Here is a 21,320-nt window from a genome sequence, read left to right as displayed (position 1 = left end):
CACACTAAATTATAACCAATAAAGGCATTGAGACAGTTATCCAACCACTATAAAAAGCAGTTAAGGTTTCCTGATATGAGATGACAGGAAACGCCCACATGCCGTAGTTTATTTACAGAGTTATGACATTAGGTTATGACATTTTTAGCTTATAGAAGTTAAAAACACTAGGAAGCTTTGAAAAATCGCACAACCTTTGTTTTCTCACAACCTACTTACTGTAGTCTTCATTCATTGCTTCCAGACTCTTTTATTTGTATTCTGTGCTTTAACTGTTGACCAATATTGACTGATAACGTCACAAAATTTGATTAAAGAAGGAATCATTCTTCTAGATGTCAGATTTCATACACTCTAGAAACTGATGACCTGTGTTGCATTACCAGGAAAGTCAGTGACTCATAGCTAGATTGCATTACTATTAAGCCGACTGGTGGATAGAGAAGAATGAGTCATTTAGTTACTTGGAATAACATGAGAAAAGACTGTGTGTGTGTGTGTGTGTGTGTGTGTGTGTGCGTGCGTGCGTGCGCATGTGTGTGTTTGTGTGTGTGAAATAATAATTAAACCAAAACATTTCCAAAATAAAATAATAAAAATATGTTGTTGTTTTAAATTAAATGAATGTTAATATTAAATTGAATATTATTTGAGATTATTTATTTAGATTATAAATACAGATAATTTATCATTTATATTATACCATTCATAGTTATATTTATTATATAATAAATATATTATTATTATTATTATTATTATTATTATTATTTATTTTATTTATTTATTTTTGGCGGGGGGGCGAGGGCAATAAAATATATACATAAAAGTCATAATGAAAGTCACAAAAATAAATGATGAAGACATTATTAAATGTTTTCAGTACAGTTTTACTGTTACCTTCATGTAACAGAATGGTAGAATACATTTAGAGAGAGAGAGAGAGAGAGATTTGAACGAATTATTTCATTCTTATGACTACATTTTGCGTGACGTTCTGATTCTGATGCGCCGCTGTTGTTATTGTGGCGTTTAGGGTCACGTGATGCGAAGGTGCGCACGTGTAAGTGACAGAGCCGCTCATGGAGAGAGAGAAGAGGAGGGAGGGGCGTCGTCACACCCGGAAGTGAGGTTACTAATCCTACTATGGGTAAAACCGGGCTCGTTAATATTAATGAGGTTGCTTGATTGGACGCTTCAAGAGCATGTCAGATTAATATTAATGAGCTAAGTCTTGCCATAGTAGGATATGTAATTTCACCACCCGCATATTGTTTTATCTGAAACGAAGCGTACTTACTCTTTGTTCATCAAAAGATTGTAGGGACAGAAATCACAGTGTTGCCTGTGTTCAAACGTTGTTTTATTTATTTTGTACCATCTGAAATGGGCGAGAAAACACTGGAAATTCTTTATAATCGCTGCTGGTCTTTTCTAGCGGGTGTACCATATAAAGGTAAGTAGCTGTAACTTAAGCCAAATACCGCAATATTTCTCTCCTCGTAGTTAAGATTTTGATTTAACTTTATAAACAGACAAGTAATATTACCAGTTTACCATGATGCATATCATTATACAATTAGCCTAAATATTAAAAGCATTATGTCTTTAAATAATGGATTTGGTTCCGGAACATTTCACTGGTTTAATTGTGTTTCATTACACGTATACCGTTATTTTTTGTTAAAATATAGTTATGCATTAAGCTTTTCTATATTAAAAATATATGCATCTACAAATATATTTTATTGCACACGTTGTATTCATATTTTATCTACAGGCCTCTCTCATATGAATTCAATATAGGCAAATTCTTTTCATATTTGTTAATTTTCAGTATAGGCTACGCGTAATTTTTTAATTGATTGTTTTATCGTATGTCAGTTAGGTTTATGACGGTTTGGACTTTTTTCTGAAGAAAATTTTATTTCTTTCATTATCAGCCAAAAGTTTATTGTTGTTGTTTCATTACACTACATATCATCTAGCCTATATGACGTTATTAAAATGACAGAGAGTATGTGCGTTGTTGCAGATGTGCGTTAGTTTCACAATGTTTAAGTGACTTAACCGATGTGACTCTGTCTTTAGACGCTCATAAACCCTTGTCCAGGAAATAAAGAGCCATGGAAAATAGTTAATCGTTAATTCTGTAATAACCGAAGAAAAGGACCGTATTTATGGTGTGCTGGGAAAGTTTACCGAGGAGCTCCGTGATAACAGCGCCGCCCGGCAGACATGAGCAGAGCCCATTCTGCAGAAAATGAGGATTGGACGTGAGCTACGTGCGCATCCAGGAGCAGACGACATGACATGGAGAGACTGCAAAACACGGACCTTTTAAACACACAAGGACGCCAGAGGATCTGTTCACCGCAAGAGAGAGTCGCCAGTGGCTGTTGTGAGTCTCGCGCGGTGAGTTCAATGGTTCTGAACGCCACCACAGCAGAGGAGCTGCTGGCAGGACATGCGTCTACATCTGGACCCGGGATCAAGCTTTTGGAGGAGTCCAAGAGCGGCTTGCCTTTGTATAATGGCGGAGGAATGGTATCCCCTTCACCTACAGCAGAAGAAAGTTATCATGATGCGCCTGCGCATACGCAAAGTGGGTGTTTACATCTAAATAGACTAGTGGAGACCCCCAATGGGGGCTTCACGGGTAATGGGGACAGGCCTTTGAAGAAGCCTTGTGGAGATGTGCGATTCAGACAACTCCTCCACCAGAGGAGAAAAGATGAGGAAAACAGAGACTTCGGGGCCCATGGTGGTTTACCCACAACGGGAACTGGATCTAGCGGTTCTTCAGAAACGTCCCATGGACCCCACCCTCCGCTTGAATGCAAAAGGAGGAGGCTTGAAACGGACTCCAAAACAGACTCTAGTAAAAGCACACGGGCTGTTACACCCCTTACAACCAATTGCCAACACAAAAACGGTGGTGTCCCCAGCTCCATGTCATTCCCCAGTTGGGTCCATCACAATGGGCACAAAGTTACAGGGAACCATGCGTCCCCTGGACAGGCCGAGGTGCGGTCCACGCCGTCCGCGGTGGCCACCAGTGCAGGATGGTCTCCAGAGCACATGGCTCAGCAGTACATAGTTCCTTGTATGAAGTTTTATGGCATCTGTGTCAAAGATGGCTTCTTGGGCGATCGACTGGGCAGTAAGGTTCTGGAGGAAGTGGAGACTCTAAATCACAGCAGGAAGTTTAGAGGAGGCCAGTTGGTCAGCCAAAAAAACATCCCATCTAAGAACATCCGTGGAGACCAGATAGCCTGGGTCGAAGGCAACGAGCCGGGCTGCGAGAACATCGGGACCCTCATGGCCCACTTTGATGAGGCAATCATGCGCAGTGCGGCCAATGGACAGCTGGGGAATTATGTCATAAATGGCCGCACCAAGGTGAGCGAGAGGCGATGAGGTGGCATATATGTGCTTAAAAATTACAATTCTGTTTGCATTTACTCATGTCGCTCCGAAACTATAGCTTTCTTTCCTCTGTGGAACATAAACGAAGATATTCTGAAAAGCAATGGAAGTCAATGGTGTAACAAAACTTTAAAAAATGTACTGATATTAAAAAATATGCCTTCTAGCAGTATAAAGAAAGTCACAGAGGTTAGAAATTACATGAGGGTTGAGGAAGTGATGACAGAATTATAATTTTTGGGTGAAATATAATTTTTATTTGGACGAGTATGGTGACACTTAATAGATGTCACATTTTACTAAATTTGTCTTGGGTAGTTTTACTTTGTGAAAGTCAATATCCGTATAGGCACAAAGAGAGTCTTTTCAAGAAAGAAAAAAAAAAAAAAAACTAGGCCTATTTCAAATTTTAACTATTATTGATATAAATAAGATATAGTGTATTTACAAACTATATTGGGTAAGTTGTCACAATTAAACTATACATAACTATAAATGAATAACCATAAAACAGGCTTTTCAGCAAACAATGGTAAAAAGCGAGCATCTAAAAGACCTGAAAACTTTCTTGTTAAAGGGATAGTTCACCAAAAAAAGAATTTTGTTTTATTATTTACTAACCCTAAGTTGTTCCAAACCTGAAAGATTTTCTCCCTTCTGTGGAACACAAAAGAAGATATTTTGAAGAATGTTGGTAACCGAACAGTTGCTGGTAGCCATTAACTTCCGTAGTTCCCAGTCAATGGCTACGTTGGCTACAAACATTCTTCAAAATGTCTTATTATCTGTTCAAAAGAAAAAAGAAACACATGCAGGTTTGGAGCAACATGACTCATCATCATGAGTCAATGATGACCAAATTTCCATTTTAGATCTAAAATCTTACCCGAATCGTCACGATTCTGCACTCATGGCCGTCAATTTGACGATTTTACGTACCCAAAGTTATCAAGACAGTTGTGAATGGTAGTCAGTGGAAGTGCACTCAATCGTCAGAACTCATAAGTACATACAACAATCCCACTTTGTATTGTTCTCTTGCGCAGTTCAGAACCATGATCTGTTCACACTTGAAATCTGATATTGGCCACATTTAAAACAACAATGTGAACAGCTATACCAAAAAATGATTGCGCCCTAAGGCGTGAACGTAACCTAAGTTGTGGTCACATTTACTGTTAATAATAAAATTTTGCAGGCAGTATCTAATCATTTCAATAGAAATCAATGTATTCTGAAATTTATTTTAAGGGTGAAGAAGTTCCCCACACAACGTTTCATATCAGGTTTTTCACACAAATTCACTGCGTCGACCAACAGAAAGCTGCTTGATCTGAAAACGATTTTGTGTGAGTTTTACTTTGTCTATCACTACACTATTGACAATGGTCAATGGAAATCTTTTGAAGTACAAAATTTAGCTGAAAATTCACAAATTTTACCTCGCTTTTTTACTTTCAGAGATCTAGCCAACATTATGTGTGACAACTTTCCCCTTTATTCAGTAGTGTTTCAGTAGATGCTAGCTTAGCTATTACTTTAGGGCTAAAACTGGCACACACTGTCAGTGGTGCAAAAATGCATTCAGGAAGTTGCGGTTGAGTGTATCAGACAAGATATTGACTGTCTTGTGTTTCTCACTGTTCCACTGTTCTCAACTTGCAGTCTGAGAAATGCAGTCTTATCTGATCCCAGATCAGTGTTTCTCTGGCTTTGAAGACTCCTCTGTCAGTCTCTATCTCTAGCCCATATACAAACAACATATTCTTACTGCCACTAAAGTGCATCGCTTGCGTGTAAGGTGTGTGTCCACGCTTGTATATACAGTATCCTTATTGTACACGTGAGACGTATCAGAGCTTATCAGATAAAAATCGCAAAAACAAACCCTGGATCTGAAAATGAGAATTACATTTTTGGTCAGGTTGAAATTGAGACTTTCTGACCTGTATGTGCTCAAAGTGCAGCATCGGTTCTGTCGGACGTGAATGTAAAGTCCCTAATGCTCACCAAGCTAGCATTTATTTAATGCAAAATACAGTTAAATGGCAATATTGTGGAAGTTTATTAAAAAATAACTGTTTGTTATTTGAATATATATTTTAAAATGTAATTTATCCATGTGATGCAAAGCATCAGCCACATGATCCTTCAGAAATCATTTTAATCATTTAATGAAATCATAATTTACTGCTCAAGAAACATTTCTTTGTATCAATGTTGAAAACAGCTCTGCTGGTTAATATTTTTGAAGAAACCATGCTACACTATCATTCAAAAGTTTGATTGAAATTATGTATTTTATCCAACAAGGCTGCAATAAATTAAATTAAACAAAATAATGTGACAGTAAACACATTATGTTAAAAAAGTAACCGCATTTAATACTTTTTTTTTTTACTTATTATTCATCAAAAAAAAAATCCTAAAAAATATTAAGCAGAAACAATGGTTTTCAAAGATGAAAATAATAAGAATATTTTTTTTTACTTAGCACTAATAATAATTGATAATAACGGAGCTCCAAATTATCTAAAGGATCATGTGGCAATGATGCCGAAAATTCAACTTTGCAGGAAAAAATATATTTTAAAACGTTAAAATATAAAATAGATATTTTAAATTATACTTCAGTCTTTATACTATTATATTAGTCTTACTGTATTTTTGATCAAATGAATGCAGAGTGAGCATAAGAGACTTCTTCCAAAAACCTGAAACATTCTTAATCTTAAATATTCCGACTACTAGTGTAGCGTCAATGCATTGAGTCTCTGTATCTGAGTCATTTTTATGGCTGCGGGAGTTTTGTGAATGCAGCTCAGGACCATGTGGACATGCCTGTTGTAATCACAGCCCGTCCATTGCTGTTGCCATTAGAAACCTGATCTGCATGACCTTTTTATGAATTTTCAGACGGTGTCAGCATGTCCACTGCAGCTCTTTCATTAGAGCGATTGAGGGAGGAGAGGCACGAGTCTTCTGTTCAGTCAGGCTGCAGTGGGGCAGGGTGTACTTTCTGCGGTTTTGTCTGACACTTGACACAGTTGACAAGAGGAGATAACACGTGCGACCGAGTCATCCATCTGCTGCCACCAGTATAGATCATGTAGCCGCTGCTAACAGCATATGATGCCCTGGTGCCCCTCATGTGCAGGCATCACTAACACTAATGATGTAAGGATACAGGAGCAAGATATGTATGGTATGCGCAGTGAGTAGTTAGAGCAACTCATATGTGGTAGTTGCAATGGATAACTCTCAGTAATGATAGCTTAATTGGGTTCTCTAAATTGATACAAGCGGATGCCACCCATTTTCTTTTGCGTGACAACGATTGGGGAAACCCAGGGAGACACATCAGTTTTTATTAATTACCCCTCTTTTGGAAACCGCAGTATCTCTAGACACAGTGAGGGGTAAACAATTCAATACAGGGATCGGTGCAAGTTAGTGTGTTATGTGTCTAAAGGTGTCTGAAGAGGCACAGAATTAAAGTTACCGTGATATCGGCTGGAGACGGATCAACTCATCCTCTACAGTGTCAGAAGCTGTTGTGGAAACAGGGCAAGCAATCTTAATTGTTGTTGCTTGTCATGCATGTAAAGAACAGTACTCTGTTGGATCTCATGCACTGAACGTGTTTTCAGTCGATCGACACACACGGGCAAAATGTCCCATTTTCTGGCAACTTTTACATTTTCTACAAATGCATTCTAATGCATTTATGCCGCCTCTGACCTGCAGCATTATTTGACTGTGACTATGTGGCTTGCACAGATATAGCCTGGTCCCCTGCGATACTCTTTGCTTGTTCACTTACAGCCTCGATCTGAGTAACGATTGTAATTGACTTGGATAAGGTCAAATCAGTTTAGACTTGCCAGTTGCCACCACTAACTCTCCCGGGCAGGGGAGGAAGGGGCTTGGAAATGTGAGTGTTTACCATGGACATCCTTCATCAATTCTGTGTGCTGGCGTTCAGCATCCACGTCACCAATCTTATGTCTTATGCAGACGAAATTAGACACGGGGAAGTACGATGCAACTCTAGTATCTAGTAACTCTAGTACCTACTATAAACAATATAACGTGGCGGCAAAGCTGAATTTTCAGCAACCATTATATTAAAAGTCTTTATTGTCACTGCTGATTCAGTCCGTGCTTAATAAAACGATTCATTTCATTTAATAAATCTTACTGTCCCGGTTGCGTAAATAGACCAAGCTATTTCCACATTGTCATTATCCTTCAAACATGGATATAAAAACTAAATATGTAAATATATAGTGTACATTTTGTGCACTAGTAATATGTTAACTATACATATAAACCCCAAGCACAAGATCATCTAATCAACGAGGGTGTTTATAGTCTTGCAGTATTTATGCTCAATAACGTCACAATATTTTAGATCACAATAAATGCCTTAATTGTGTAGAGGTCACAGCTGGCACAAATATCTTTCAAGCCGAAACCTCGAATACAATCTTCATTCTAGCAGCTAATTCATTGTCTACGTGTTTGTTTAGGTTTGATAACAAAACCGGATAAAGCCCAAGTGATCTTAAGAACGCATGTAAACACAGTTCACTTGAATTGTCGGGTGTTTATCAAAGGCTGATGGTTATCAGTGTGTTGCTGTTTATTTGAATGCCACATCGTCTACTGTTTTCATTTTCATTATTAATTAGTTGTTGAAAGCCTAATATTTAGATAATTTTGGAGTGCTGATAGCGCTATTTGATTATAGAAATATGTTGAACCGGTTAAATCAAGGCTATGTAAATTGTCTATTGTAAAATGCGCTGATTGTCCTTAATCAACCCTCCCATTAGTTCTCTTTTTTCCTCTCCGTCTCCTCTTCCGAGCCTTATCAGACCCGTTACTTTTGAGCCAGCCAAAATATTTCCCACCATTACCCAAGACACGTAGCACGTTGTATGCTGCAGGAGAATGAGCGTGGGTGCTCCTTTCTCTCTAATCCAGTGCTTTCAGAGAAAGGTCCTGGTTTCATTCTAGTATGCATAGAAACCATTTGATTTTAGACGAAGGGAAGACGTGGCAGGGGAAAGGATAAAAAGGAGGGAACAGTGAGTACCAGCATCAGCCACATGGCAGACTTCACACACCCCTCCCAGAGAGAGAGGAACCAGCCAAACAAAACATCACAAGCATTACTTTATTTGCATTCGTACACTTAAAAGATTTAAAATACTTAGTCTTTTTCAGGGATAATTAGATTAGGATATACAATAGTAGAAAGGTGTAGAGAGGAAATCGAGTAACTCAACGCTTCAGCTCAGTCTTTTCCTCTGCAGTGAAGAAGTTCAGTGGTGTACTGTGGGATTGAACGGGAGACAGTTTCGACTGGACAAATATTCCAACGTTTCCGACCACAACCCAGTGACATAGATGGAAATATTTAGGAAATTTTGGGTTCTAGATGAAGCAAGTGGTTTCTAAAAATGGCATGTGCATAATAAGAAGGATTTGTTTGTATTTTGATTATGTAAGAATACCTTTCAACCCATTGATTCATTCAATATTCTGGTTTCTAGAAATCTGAATTTGACAGCTGCCATATGACTGTATTAATCAGAATTGTGGTTCATATAAACGTCTTAGATAATCCACCAAAATGGTGAAAAAGAAGTACACTTTTAAAAAAGAAGCATACTTTTAAAAAAGTTCACAGAAATAATATACTTTTAAAAGAATAAACATATGTGTGAACTGAACTGAACATAATGCACCCTAATTGCATGTTAATTGCATGGATTCAACTTTTTATAAAATGCAATTAGCTTTACTTTTTTAACTGGTATAACTGGCTGCCCACTGCTCTGGGTGTGTGTTAACGGTGTGTGTGTGTGTGTGTGTGTGTTTTCACTGCTGTGTGTGTACACTTTGGATGTGTTTAATGCAGAGCATGAATTCTGAGTATGGGTCACTATACTTGGCTGTCACTATGACACTATGTCACTAATTAGTTATGCATATGCAGTGATGATGTTGAAGTTTATCATCTACAAATATAGTTGTTTTTAAAAAAAATGTATTTGAAGTGCACATTCAATGCAGTTAAGTGCACTACTTTTTCCACAAGGTTACACATACTCTACACATGTACAAAAATTATTATGGGCCATATTAAATGTAAAGATATATTAAAGGAACACTGTTTCAATGGTAAGCAGGAGGAATTTATAAATCCTTCATAAAAAAAAATGTAATTCGTTTTTTTTCAATTTCTGTGGGACAATATAATGAAGCATCATAAATGAGAAACTTAAATGATGCATGTTATTGATTTGATTTGAAGTTACAAAACTAATGGTGTGGTGTAAAAATGCCAATAAATAAAACTGCATTAAACGTCAATTAGTTCAAAGGTAAATTCCACTTTTCTTCTACTCTGAATTAGTTTTTTTTGTAGTCCTGATGTTTCTCTCTCTGTGTGTGTGTCCTTATCTAACCCTCATGTCCTACTAATCCTGTGTACTCTCATCATCAGGTTAACACTCTTATCTCAGCACAACCTGTGCTCAATATCCATCTGACTATCAAGGCTTGAAAGGTTCTTACATGATCAAAACAATGTGGTTTTAAGGAACTGCGCATGTTAACCATAAAACAACCAAAGAATATCAAATAGCTCATTAATGACATGGTCACAGCATCACTTATATTTGACAGACTATTCGTCATGGATTATCTGGCATTGCGTGAACCATTTGACTAGAATAGATCAGATTTCCCAAATCTTTACTTGAGAGACAGACATTTTGGGTGAGTGTGTTGGCTGTAAAGACACTGATGACTGCAATGAGCCTTTTAGCTGTGTGTGTGTGTGTGTGCCCACTTTTTTGTTCTTTCTAACTGGATAATTGAGCTTTTCTCTGTTCAGTTTGGGTGTCATATTTGGCCTCCTGTGAAAAGCCTTCGGTCTGCCAGAGAAGGTGAAGTCCTCTAATCTAGTTATGAGAGAAGCCAAGCACAGATCCAGTCAAAGCAGCTCCAGACTGTTATCTGTGCTCGTCAGATTTAGAAACTTATTTAGAAATGTGTAATCTGATGAATAATCCTTTTATGCAATTAATTATGTTTACTAACCCTACCAATGTTAATGAACGGGGCCGTGTTAAATGCATTATGTTGACAGTGAAAGTGAAAGATTTGGTTGCCAATGTTAGTTTAAAGCAGTCATACTCCGCATAATCACGTGGGGGGTGTTGGTTTAGCAATGTAGATTGAACCTTGCCATTGCACTCCTGCGCAAAAAAAAAAAAAAAAGAAAAAAAGAAAGAAACGAAGAAAAACTTAACTTTATGAAAACGTAACATTTCTGTTATCATGACAAACACTTCTGTCCTCCCCAGTTGTTTGATTTTCTTTCTTATGTGAAACATGTTAACTCGTACTTATCGATGCAATGGTCGCTAAAACCGTGGATGCCAACATACTTGAAAATATCGTCATGCTCCGCAGAAGAAAGAAAGACAAACAGGTTTGGAACGACAAGACAGTCAGTAGATGATGACAGAATTTTCATTTTGGGTGAACTGTCCCTTTAAGAGAATAGTGCACAATCACTTCTGCTGATCTTCAAACAGACCTTTTGCCGTAGCACATGCCGGCTGTGAAAGAGAGGTGGGCTGATGTGCCACTGTCTGCCCAAGTGCTGCCGTTTAACCCATGTGACACACGTTACCACTATGCTGTGATCCAGTGATAAAGCCTGAGATAAGGGTTAGGAGAGTTCCTCTCTCTGACCATATCTCAGAGCCGCAGCTCACAGAGCACCCTGATGCCTCACAATCCTGCCGAAACAGACCCCTTTTAACATCTCCACCATCATCCAGCCCAGGAACGCCTAATATCAGCCAGAGCAGAAACCGTGCCAAAACTGAGCTCTATGCCAAGCCTTATGCTCTAGGTGCTTTGTTGACCCATCCCCCCCCCCCCCCCCCCCCCCCGAACAGTCTATTGTGGCAACTTTCTATTTCAATAAAGGTATGAGACAAAAGTTTTGAAGATTTTTTTTTTTTCTTGCAAGAAAAGCTGCAGTGTGTGACAACCCCAACTCAACATTTATACCTTCACCGAATCCGGATGCTTTGACCTCATCCAGTCATAATGCACATTCAACACACACGTCCATTTAAGGTGTCTAACTATGTCCCTCCAGATGCGTTTCTAAGAACGCTGACATTATACATTTTCCTGTCTCACGCTTCGATTTCCTGTTCTAGCTCATCTCGTGACAAACTTATGCACATTAATTAGACATTCAATAGAGAAAGAACACTCCTTAGTAGAGTAAAGCAAATACAACTACTAATAATATGAATAGAAAAGAAAACTCAGACTGATGTTGCCCATATAAACAGTGTATTTAATTATCTTAGTATGGCTTTTTTTATTTATTTTTTTATAAGAAGTAAGAGATCTAGACACAAAAACAGCAGTGTTAATCATTAACCCTAACAGAAATGTTTATTTTAAGCTGTCAGGCGTCTGTTATGAAATAACCTTGTGTTTATTATTTCACCTTACCATGAGCGTCCGGTATGTCATTTATCATATCAGACTATGAGCCACATGCTCGTGGTTATAAACCGCACTGGATGATAACGGCGGTCTGTGTGCGGTCAGGCAGACATACTCTAACTAGGTGTTCTTGTAGCATTTAGCACATTAGCATAATATGGCCATAGCAGCCAGAACAGATTTTAATATCTGGCTCTTCATGAACAGGGTCACGAAATGTGTTCATTTGATTGTTAATCATCCTAAAACCTCCCTCTCTTCTGCAAAACCAGGCCATGGTTGCATGTTATCCTGGAAATGGAGCAGGATATGTGCGACATGTGGACAATCCGAACGGCGACGGACGCTGCATAACCTGCATCTACTATCTGAACAAGGACTGGGATGCTAAGGTTTGGGATGCACCCTGCGTTTACTCTTTCTGGTGCTTGATTAGTGAGGAGGGGAGTCGTCTCTTATCCATTTCTTCCATTTGTTTTTGATCTGTTTACCCAGGTTCATGGAGGTCTATTGCAGATCTTCCCTGAAGGTCGTAATGTTGTAGCCAACATCGAGCCTTTCTTTGACCGTCTGCTCATTTTCTGGTCAGATCGCCGGAACCCACATGAGGTGAAACCAGCTTTTGCCACTCGGTGAGTCCACACACAGTGTGTACAGTGCTACAGTCACTCACATAGAGCCAGGGGGCTTCAAAAATACATTACAAAAATCCAATTCATACATCCAATGTTGTGCTATTTAAAGGGGGGGTGAAATGCTCGTTTTCACTCAATATCCTGTTAATCTTGAGTACCTATAGAGTAGTACTGCATCCTTCATAACTCCAAAAAGTCTTTAGTTTTATTATATTCATAAGAGAAAAATAGTCTTTACCGATTTTTCCCGGAAAAACACGAGTGACTGGAGGCGTGACGTGTGGGCGGAGCTAAAGAATCACGAGTGCTTTTGCGTTGAGAGCGTTTGGAAGCTGTGACATTAACTTGAGGAAAAAAACATCATCCAAAACAAACCATGGCTTACAGTCAGATTCAGCCGTTTATTTATGATCCAGAATCAGATCTTTTTCGTTGGGATTGCATCATCCTTAAGAAATAAACGATATGCAAATCCGTCGTCAAACTGGGCCTTGTTTGTAAAACAAGCATCTTCGAAATGCAGGGAACAAACAAAAACACTTGCACAACTCCGTTGATGCTCTGTAAAAATAAACTCCATCCACTGGTCCCTTAATGCTGTTTTTTCTTTGGTAATCTGTGCAGGGTTGTCTTGCCCTGGCAATCAAAAACACACTCCTTTTGTGACATTTCGCGACGCTCTCGCTCTGATCAGTGAATGTCTGTTGTGCTCTCAATGCTCTGCTATACGGGAGCGCGCGCTCTTCCGGCAGAAGTGCGTCAGGACCCATATAAGGAAATTCCGCTCCATCTAACGTCACACAGAGCCATACTCGAAAAAAACTTTCCGAAACTTGTGACAAACCGGAAGGAGTATTTTGGGAACAAAAATACTCCTTCAAATGTACAACTTAATTTTTGGAACTTTGTCCATGTTTAGCATGGGAACCCAACTCTTTAACAGTGTAAAAAACTCAGTATGCATGAAATAGCATTTCACCCCCCCTTTAAGTATTATTTATGCACTGTTTTAGTCATATGTTTTAGATATAAATATATTAAATATATTCATATTATGAATTACCTTTTGTTTTTATATTTCTGTTTTAAATTTACATTTTATTTTTAGATTTGTTTTATATTGTATTTTTTATTACTATTATATTTACTATTTTGTAGTAATTTATAACGATTTAATAGTGTTAGTATTGAAACTTATGTCAGTTAATTGCCTTAAATTGTTAATTTTTTATTATTATTATTGTTATTATTTTATTTTTATTTTATATATATATATATATATATATATATATATATATTATTTTTTTTTTTTTTTTATTTTTTTTTTTTTAAATTCTGTGATGATGATATTTTTAATGTATGAATTAAAATTACATTTTGTTTATTTTGGAGAATTTGTAATTATGTAATAATGTCAGGGTGGTACAACTATCCTTTTATCATAACGGTATCTCATAAATCAGTAAAATGAAATACTTAATGATATCAAACTCATTTATTATTGTTTCTATTTAAACACCACCAACGACAAAAACAATCTGTTTTTATGAAAGGGAAAGGTTATTTCAGGCTGTTTAATGTCATGTGGTAAAAACTGCAGTCCTACAGTTCTCATAACCTCTCATCTATTGGATGTTGATCTATCCAAACACACACACCTTATCCACTGCCATTGTTCTCGTAGCGCTGCGAACACTACGGTTTGATTTGGTTGAGCTCTTTAAATGCCGCACCTGCAGCTGCTCTTCCTCGGGAAGAGGGTCTGTGTTGAAATGAGTTTGATGAAACAAATTAAACTCTGTATTTTTGGCTCATCCCTTCCTAGTAAAACAATCAAAAACATTTTACATTACTATCTACATTTAGGATGAGGATCGTGGTGTTTCAACCCCCATCACAGCTGGGGGGCGAGGTGGGGCACAGGAAGTGCGTGCTTCCTGCTTGCAAGAGGCCGTTGTTTCAGTTTGTGCGCTCGTGCCGGTAGGAGAGAGCCAGGAATAAACAAACGAGTCGCTTTACTAGCATTAACCCTATCTGTGCTTTATCCACACAATGAATCTACACATCTCAGACTCCAGTCAAGTCAAGTCAGGTCTACATACAGAGAATTGAAATAGCTTTACTCTCAGACCCCTGGTGCATACAGATAACACTAACACTAGAGCCTACAAATCTAGATCAAATATAAAATACAACTATACAATAAGGGCATGTAAAAAAAAAAAAAACTCCCAATCACAGTTGCTAAACCACTGCCTTGGGATAATCAGATCCATATATGATCATCATACTGTCTGACTGAATTAATTTTTCTCTTCCCACAGCTACGCCATCACTGTTTGGTACTTTGATGCAAAAGAGCGGGCTGAAGCTAAGGAGAAGTACAGACTGGGTGAGTTTCAGACCTTTTAAAAGAAACTTGTGGCTTAGGCTGTTTTCTCACTACATGTTTTCAGTTTGCCTTGAAGGGATACTCCACCCCAAAATGAAAATTTTGTCATTAATCACTTTACCCCCATGTCGTTCCAAAACCGGATGAGCTTTGTTCGTCTTCAGAACACATTTTAAAGGGGACCTATTATGCCCCTTTCACAAGATGTCAAATAAGTCTCTGATGTCCCCAGAGTGTCTATGTGAAGTTTTAACTCAAAATACTTTACAGATCAATTTTTATAGCTTGTTAAAATTGCCACTTTTAGGGTATGAGCCAAAACACATCATTTTCATGTCTTCCCCTTTAAATGCAAATGAGCTGGTGCTCCGGGGAAGAGGGCGGAGCTTCAAGAGCTCAAGAACCCGTCAATGAACACTCCACTGTTAGTACAAGCCAGTTATCTTTACAGAAAACACACTCGGTCTAAAAATCAGTCATCTGTTGTACTGTACAAAAAAAATACACTTTATGAATAACACAGATGGGAGCACGGCATGATAAAAAATAACTCATGGTGCCATTGCATGCTACTACAAATTTTACAAGCCCCACTTGTGATTATGAGCTCGACTAATTCCAGCGGTCAACTTCACATTGCTTTCATATGCAATTTTAACTCCCAGTTTCCTATTCACGCTCATTCTGGCAGCACGTGAAGGCAGCGTCAGTGAAAACAGACAGACAGTGGTAGCTTTAGCAACATTAGCCTTACAGAGAGACATGAAGGTCACCAGAAAGGCAATTTGGAAAACTAACGCGTGATACTTACTTCTTCTGGAGGTGTAGCTGGATCACGAACAGTTGGAACTGTTCCATCCTTCAGGAGAAACTTTTGTGCGAAAACTGCTTTAAACTGACCCTCATTCACAAAGCAGTCCGGTGTAAATGACTCGTGTAGATATAAATGAATTTCGGTAGAGTTGAAGCACCATCTTCTTCAAAACATTTGCATAATAGGTCCCCTTTAAGATATTTTGGATGAAAACCGGGAGGCTTGTGACTATCCCATAGACTGCCAAGTAACTGTCAAGGTCCAGAAAAGTATGAAATACATCCTCAGAATAGTCCATCTGCCATCAGTGGTTCAACCGTAACGTTATGAAGCAACGAGAAAACTTTTTGTATGTGAAGACAACAAAAATAATGACTTTATTCAACAATTCGTCTCCTCTGTGTATCATTTTGGAGAATATCCGCTGAACGCAAGCAGTGTATGCTCTTTTCTATGTCAGCCACGACAAAAGGATACATTTTGTACATGTTTTTATGCTTTAAAGTGAACGAAAACAGAAGAGCTGACACAGAAGAGCGTACGCTGCTTGCGTTCAGCGGATATTCTTCAAAATGCCGCTACGGTGATGCAGAGAGATATTTTGATAAAACGTTGGCTGTCGTTAAACTTATTTTTAAACATGGATTTATTTAAACATTTCTGTTTCTGTCTATTTTAGTGTCAATGTTATGCTGAGTAAACGTTGACAGCTGGTTCTCAGCCTGTTCAAATCTGTCTTTAGTTGTCTGACTTGAATTTGCCTTCTGTCCATCATTAAATATCTTCTCTCTCTCTGTCCTTCACAGCTACAGGACAGAAAGGAGTTAAAGTGCCCGTCACTCAGAGCAGCAAGACCTGAATCTCAGTATACGAGTGAACACGAGTGAAATGTGTCCCGTCGATGTGTGTGGCGCCGTTTTCAAGAGGAGATGCAAACGGCCCAACAATCACGTCTCTTTCTGTGGCCTCGAACATCCAACAAAACCATTGATTTGATCGGGACTGTCTTTAAATGTACAGCATAAACCGATATATCTCAGACTCGATGGCCATGACCCTGAAACGCTAGCAGGATTGGCCATCTTTTCTACAGCAGAAACGTCACAAACAAACATGCGTTACTTTAGTATTTTGACGAATAACTGTATTTAATAATAATTACAGTTTCTAAAATCAGCCTACGCTACACCTCTGTGTGTAAGTGGGTAGATGAGATTTTCCAGTGGCCTTTGTCATATCCTGTTTAGCCCCATGAATGTGTAACCAGCTTAACACAGAGATCTGACTTACGCCAAAGCCCAGCTAGATCATGGAAACTGACAAAATAACCAACAATCACGTTATACACGAATGCTTCAGTGGACACAATCCCTTACAATTGATCCTGAGCACTAGGAAACATTCAGGGTGAATTCATTCGCAAAGAACAGCGCCCTCTGATGGCGTCAGTTTTCACGCAACGCTTTGCTGCAGGAATTACGCAAATCTGGTAGCCTGGAAAGCAAATTCGCTCGCCATGGTTTCTCAGTTTGCAGCAGACTTTAGGGCCGATAACATAGGATGTGGTTTTGCACTGTTTTTTGATAGTTGTCTTTGCCAGTTCTTCACATCTCGGTGTATTTTCTCTGTGTAGTTTCGCTCCAGGAGAGTTGTGCTTTGAAGACGCTGCCTCAAATAAAAAACTAATTTAACTTTAATATACGCATCCAGGCTGTTTCCCCTGTGAACAGTCCCGTCTCAATTTTGTCTACTTTGCTGGGACTGTAAACTGATGCACTGATAATACAATTCTGTCCGATAATGAAAAGTGATAATAATTGTCTAATTATAAGCTGATAACCGATAAATGGATATAAATATTAAAATTATATACTGTTTTGTGATCATACATTAAAAATGTAAAACACTAAAAACTGAATTGAATCATTTTAATGCTAAAAGTAAAATTTGGGCGTCACAACATTTTGTACAGTATGAAATATGATTACATTCAACAGTTATCAAATTATTAAGAATTTCAAGTGTTGAAGCAAAGAAAACTAAATATAATAATGCAGAAAAGGAGCTATACAAATAAATACAAAATACAGATTAATTAAAAAATATTTAATATCGGCAGATACCCAATATGGCACCGATATATTATACATTCCTAACTATAACTGTAGGTCTTAATTGCATTGCATGTAAAATCCAAATTTATTTTATTTTATTGAGGTTTTAACATAAACTAATAAACTTAATGGGATGCATAACTGTCAGTCATACATAAAATAAACACATTTTATTACATAATACATATTTAATACATAATATTTATGTAACGGCACTAATAAACTGACTGTTTTAAAGACAAAATAACCAGGTTAATATATTTATCATGAATAAATCCAATTTCTTTCTATCTCATAAATTTGAACTAACTTAATAGTTGCTTGTTCTAAACCTAGCCATGTTTTAACCATGTTAACCATACATTTTGACTGAATAAATATAATAGTTTTTGCAATAAACAGGTGTATGCTAATCCTAAGCAATTTGAATAAATGCATTTTATTAATATACTTGTTAAGATAAGATTGAATAGATGCAAATAGTTAATAATAAACAATGCAATGTGTTTTTACATGATTCTTACCGGTTTCATTTATGACTGACAAATATGCATCACATTCCATTTATTAATTTGTTTGTGTTTAAAACTGTGTAAACTAAATGAACGCAAATTTTATATGTGTTTCAAATAAAATAAATCTTAAATTAAGGCCTAAATGTTTTGCAGCATCGCTTCCCCGCGGCAATCCATTCACCTGAATCAGCTTTAAAATGCTGAAAATGCTCCAGACTGCGCCGTCTCTGGATATATGCCCGATTTGAATGCTCATCATCATCATTTGATGAAATAAAATCCCTTTTTAAATCCCTTTTAAATAAATGCTTTCCGTAGATGGCTATGTTACGTGCTATCTGGCACATTCTTCATCCTGATTTGCATAGAAAAAAACTATGTTTGCCCAGAAAATAGTGACAAGGACTAGCTGTGGCTCAAGTGATTTCACCACTCAGTTTCCAGGTTATAATTCACAGCTAGAGTTTGCAAATGTAACAAAATGTCAAAACAGGGTGACCTTTTTAATTTAGTGCATTAGGCCGATACTGCTGCATGCTGACTTTAAAGGGTCTTTCTATAGAGATGCACTTACCTGAGAGCTGACTTATCTCCTCCCTGCCTCAGAGAGGCGCTGTACAGCTACAGAGATCGATATGGGGCTCTCCTCAAATTATGGCAACAGTTTTTACAGGTGACCTGGAACATACAACAGCCTCATTGTATCAGGTGTCCACACATGCACTTCCCTTGTGCCTACATCTCCCAGAGGGCATTGCAAGTCCATCAGGTGCTTGGCTAGATGGCTATGTTCAGAATAGAGCACTGTGCACGGCTTATAACTTTTAAAAGAATGAGTATGCGAGAATTTTAGTAGAATGTTAAATTGTCATCAAATGAACTCATCATTTTTGCTTTTTTGATCAGGTTTGCGTAATAATGTCTTAAAATAAATATATTCACATTATGAATAAATATATATTTTAATATTTATAAATATAATTCAGATGCACCTGGTTTTACTTCCCATTCATTTGTCTCTCTGGAAAAAGAAGGTCAGGCACAATGCATTGTGGGTGCTGTGGTCAAATACTGCACATTTTGGCAAATGTTGCATGCCGTCCAGGTATTCCACACAAACATTTGCATAGTATGCATGCACAGCATACATAATCTGTATTGCAGAAACAGTATGAGAGAAGCGTGCTATTCTGAACATCAGTCACAACAGCACAGAGCAGATTTCCCAGCATGCCGTTCTGTGCTCGAGTGCTATAGATGGCCTGAGAAGTGAAACAGTAAAGCACTTTATCAAAGGATGTGTGATGTGTGAATGAGAAGCTACGGAAAGAAAATGCTTTGTGCCGTGTAACAGTATGAAACCGAATGAATCAAACTGAGAACAAAAACATGTTTGCTTAAACTTTCTGAGTTTTGCAGTATTTAATTAAAATGTGTCCGATTTTGTACAGCTGAGCACTGTGGTGTTTTTCTCTTTAGCTTTGATATAGCTATATTTGGTTCATTATTCTGCTTAATACTTCAGAATAACTCATTTTCTAGGTCGAATAGTAAGAATTATTGAATAAATTTTTTTTACAGTTATTTGTTTAAACAATATTTGTGGGTCAAAAACTAAAATAAAGCAAAATAAAATGAAATAAATGTTGCACTGGATAACAAATAAAGCTAAAAATAAAAAAAAGTGCATTATTACTGTTGAATTTTAGTTGCAAAAATTTCAAATAATGTCTATTATTAATTATTAACTATATATTTAAGCTGCAGTCGGTAACTTTTGACGCTCTAGCGGTTAATAAACAGAACTGCTTGCGTCTTGCGGAAGAACATCGTAGCCGGAACTACTTCTCTCTGTTTATGTCTATGAAGAATCACAAAGGTACTGGGTTACTCCGCCGCGGTATCCCCGAAGCAATCTAAAATAGTCCGAATATAAACACTTATTATAGGTGCACCCTAGTGATTCAGGACAAGCTAAAAACACGGTTTGGAAAATGGATTCATGGTGTACTCGCTTATTATATACATTTTTCTACATTTTGAACACAAACAAAGTTACGGACCGCAGCTCTGATTGGTGGTTTCTTAACGGGAGCGATGTATGCAAATGGCAATGTCAGGACATAATGACAGGTTTAACAAATATGTAAAAAATACATTTTTACAAAAGTTACCTACTGCAGCTTTATGGCTTATTTTTTTTTTATTCTAAAATAAATGCAATATTTAGATTCGAAGAAATTTAAAGTGGTTGATATTCTGATTTTCTAAAAGGTTTGTTTGCATTACATACTGAAAATATCCATCTAAAAATGTAAGTTCAGTATCCTGTTGATTATAATCAGCAGCAAGTCATTGAACTGGGAATGATTACTGAGAATGACAGTATGTGTGTCTGGGCCACACATGTGACCTATACTAGTAGCATTTGATCTTTAGACTTGTACACTGGCTTGATGAAGTTGAGAAGCAGTTGATGTTGATGAGCTGTGATCTTTTCAAACGGGAAGCTGCTTCTAGATCAGCGTCGTCTTGCGCTCCTCAGCAGCAGGAGAGATATTAGTCCTGGAATGTGTTGACAAACAGGAAGTGTTTTTCCTTCTCCGGTCCGAGCACTGATTGAGTGGAAGCTCCCGCTCATTCATCATCTCCAGTGTTTGGGAGTGTGTCCTTTGCTCTTGGGTCTCTCTCAGATCAATGCAGCGGTTTGTTTAGTGCTCTTAAACTGGGATAGTATCTAAAATCTTCATATTTTAGAAATAGTTTACACTCAAAATAATAATACTTTGGGGGTTTTGCTCACTTGCTATTTGCATATTAATTTGTCTCAAACATCTTTGTCTTGTCAATAGTCATTAACCTAATTGAGTG

General features: G+C 37.6%; 1 protein-coding gene across 1 annotated transcript; it reads left to right on the top strand.

Annotated features, from left to right (window-relative positions):
• Positions 1 to 1,024: 1,024 nt before the first annotated feature.
• Positions 1,025 to 19,897, top strand: LOC128028768 (prolyl hydroxylase EGLN2). Its single transcript, XM_052616090.1, has 6 exons — positions 1,025 to 1,453; positions 2,089 to 3,399; positions 12,252 to 12,371; positions 12,475 to 12,611; positions 14,939 to 15,006; positions 16,627 to 19,897. Exons 2-6 carry the CDS (start codon positions 2,311 to 2,313, stop codon positions 16,677 to 16,679), a joined length of 1,467 nt encoding a protein of 488 aa, XP_052472050.1. The 5' UTR covers positions 1,025 to 1,453; positions 2,089 to 2,310; the 3' UTR covers positions 16,680 to 19,897.
• The last annotated feature ends 1,423 nt before the right edge of the window (positions 19,898 to 21,320 follow it).

The sequence above is a fragment of the Carassius gibelio genome, chromosome A15 (genome assembly GCF_023724105.1).
Source record: "Carassius gibelio isolate Cgi1373 ecotype wild population from Czech Republic chromosome A15, carGib1.2-hapl.c, whole genome shotgun sequence".
NCBI lineage: Eukaryota > Metazoa > Chordata > Actinopteri > Cypriniformes > Cyprinidae > Carassius > Carassius gibelio.
Note: the sequence above shows the minus strand (reverse complement) of the source record. Positions and strands in the feature narration are given on the sequence as shown.

What these genes read in the sequence shown, in the direction of transcription:
- LOC128028768 (XM_052616090.1), top strand. Translation starts at nt 2,311, where the DNA reads ATGGAGAGACTGCAAAACACGGACCTTTTAAACACACAAGGACGCCAG. An exon ending in TCATAAATGGCCGCACCAAG is followed by an intron (nt 3,400 to 12,251) that starts GTGAGCGAGAGG and finishes CTGCAAAACCAG; the next exon opens with GCCATGGTTGCATGTTATCC. An exon ending in AAACCAGCTTTTGCCACTCG is followed by an intron (nt 12,612 to 14,938) that starts GTGAGTCCACAC and finishes CTCTTCCCACAG; the next exon opens with CTACGCCATCACTGTTTGGT.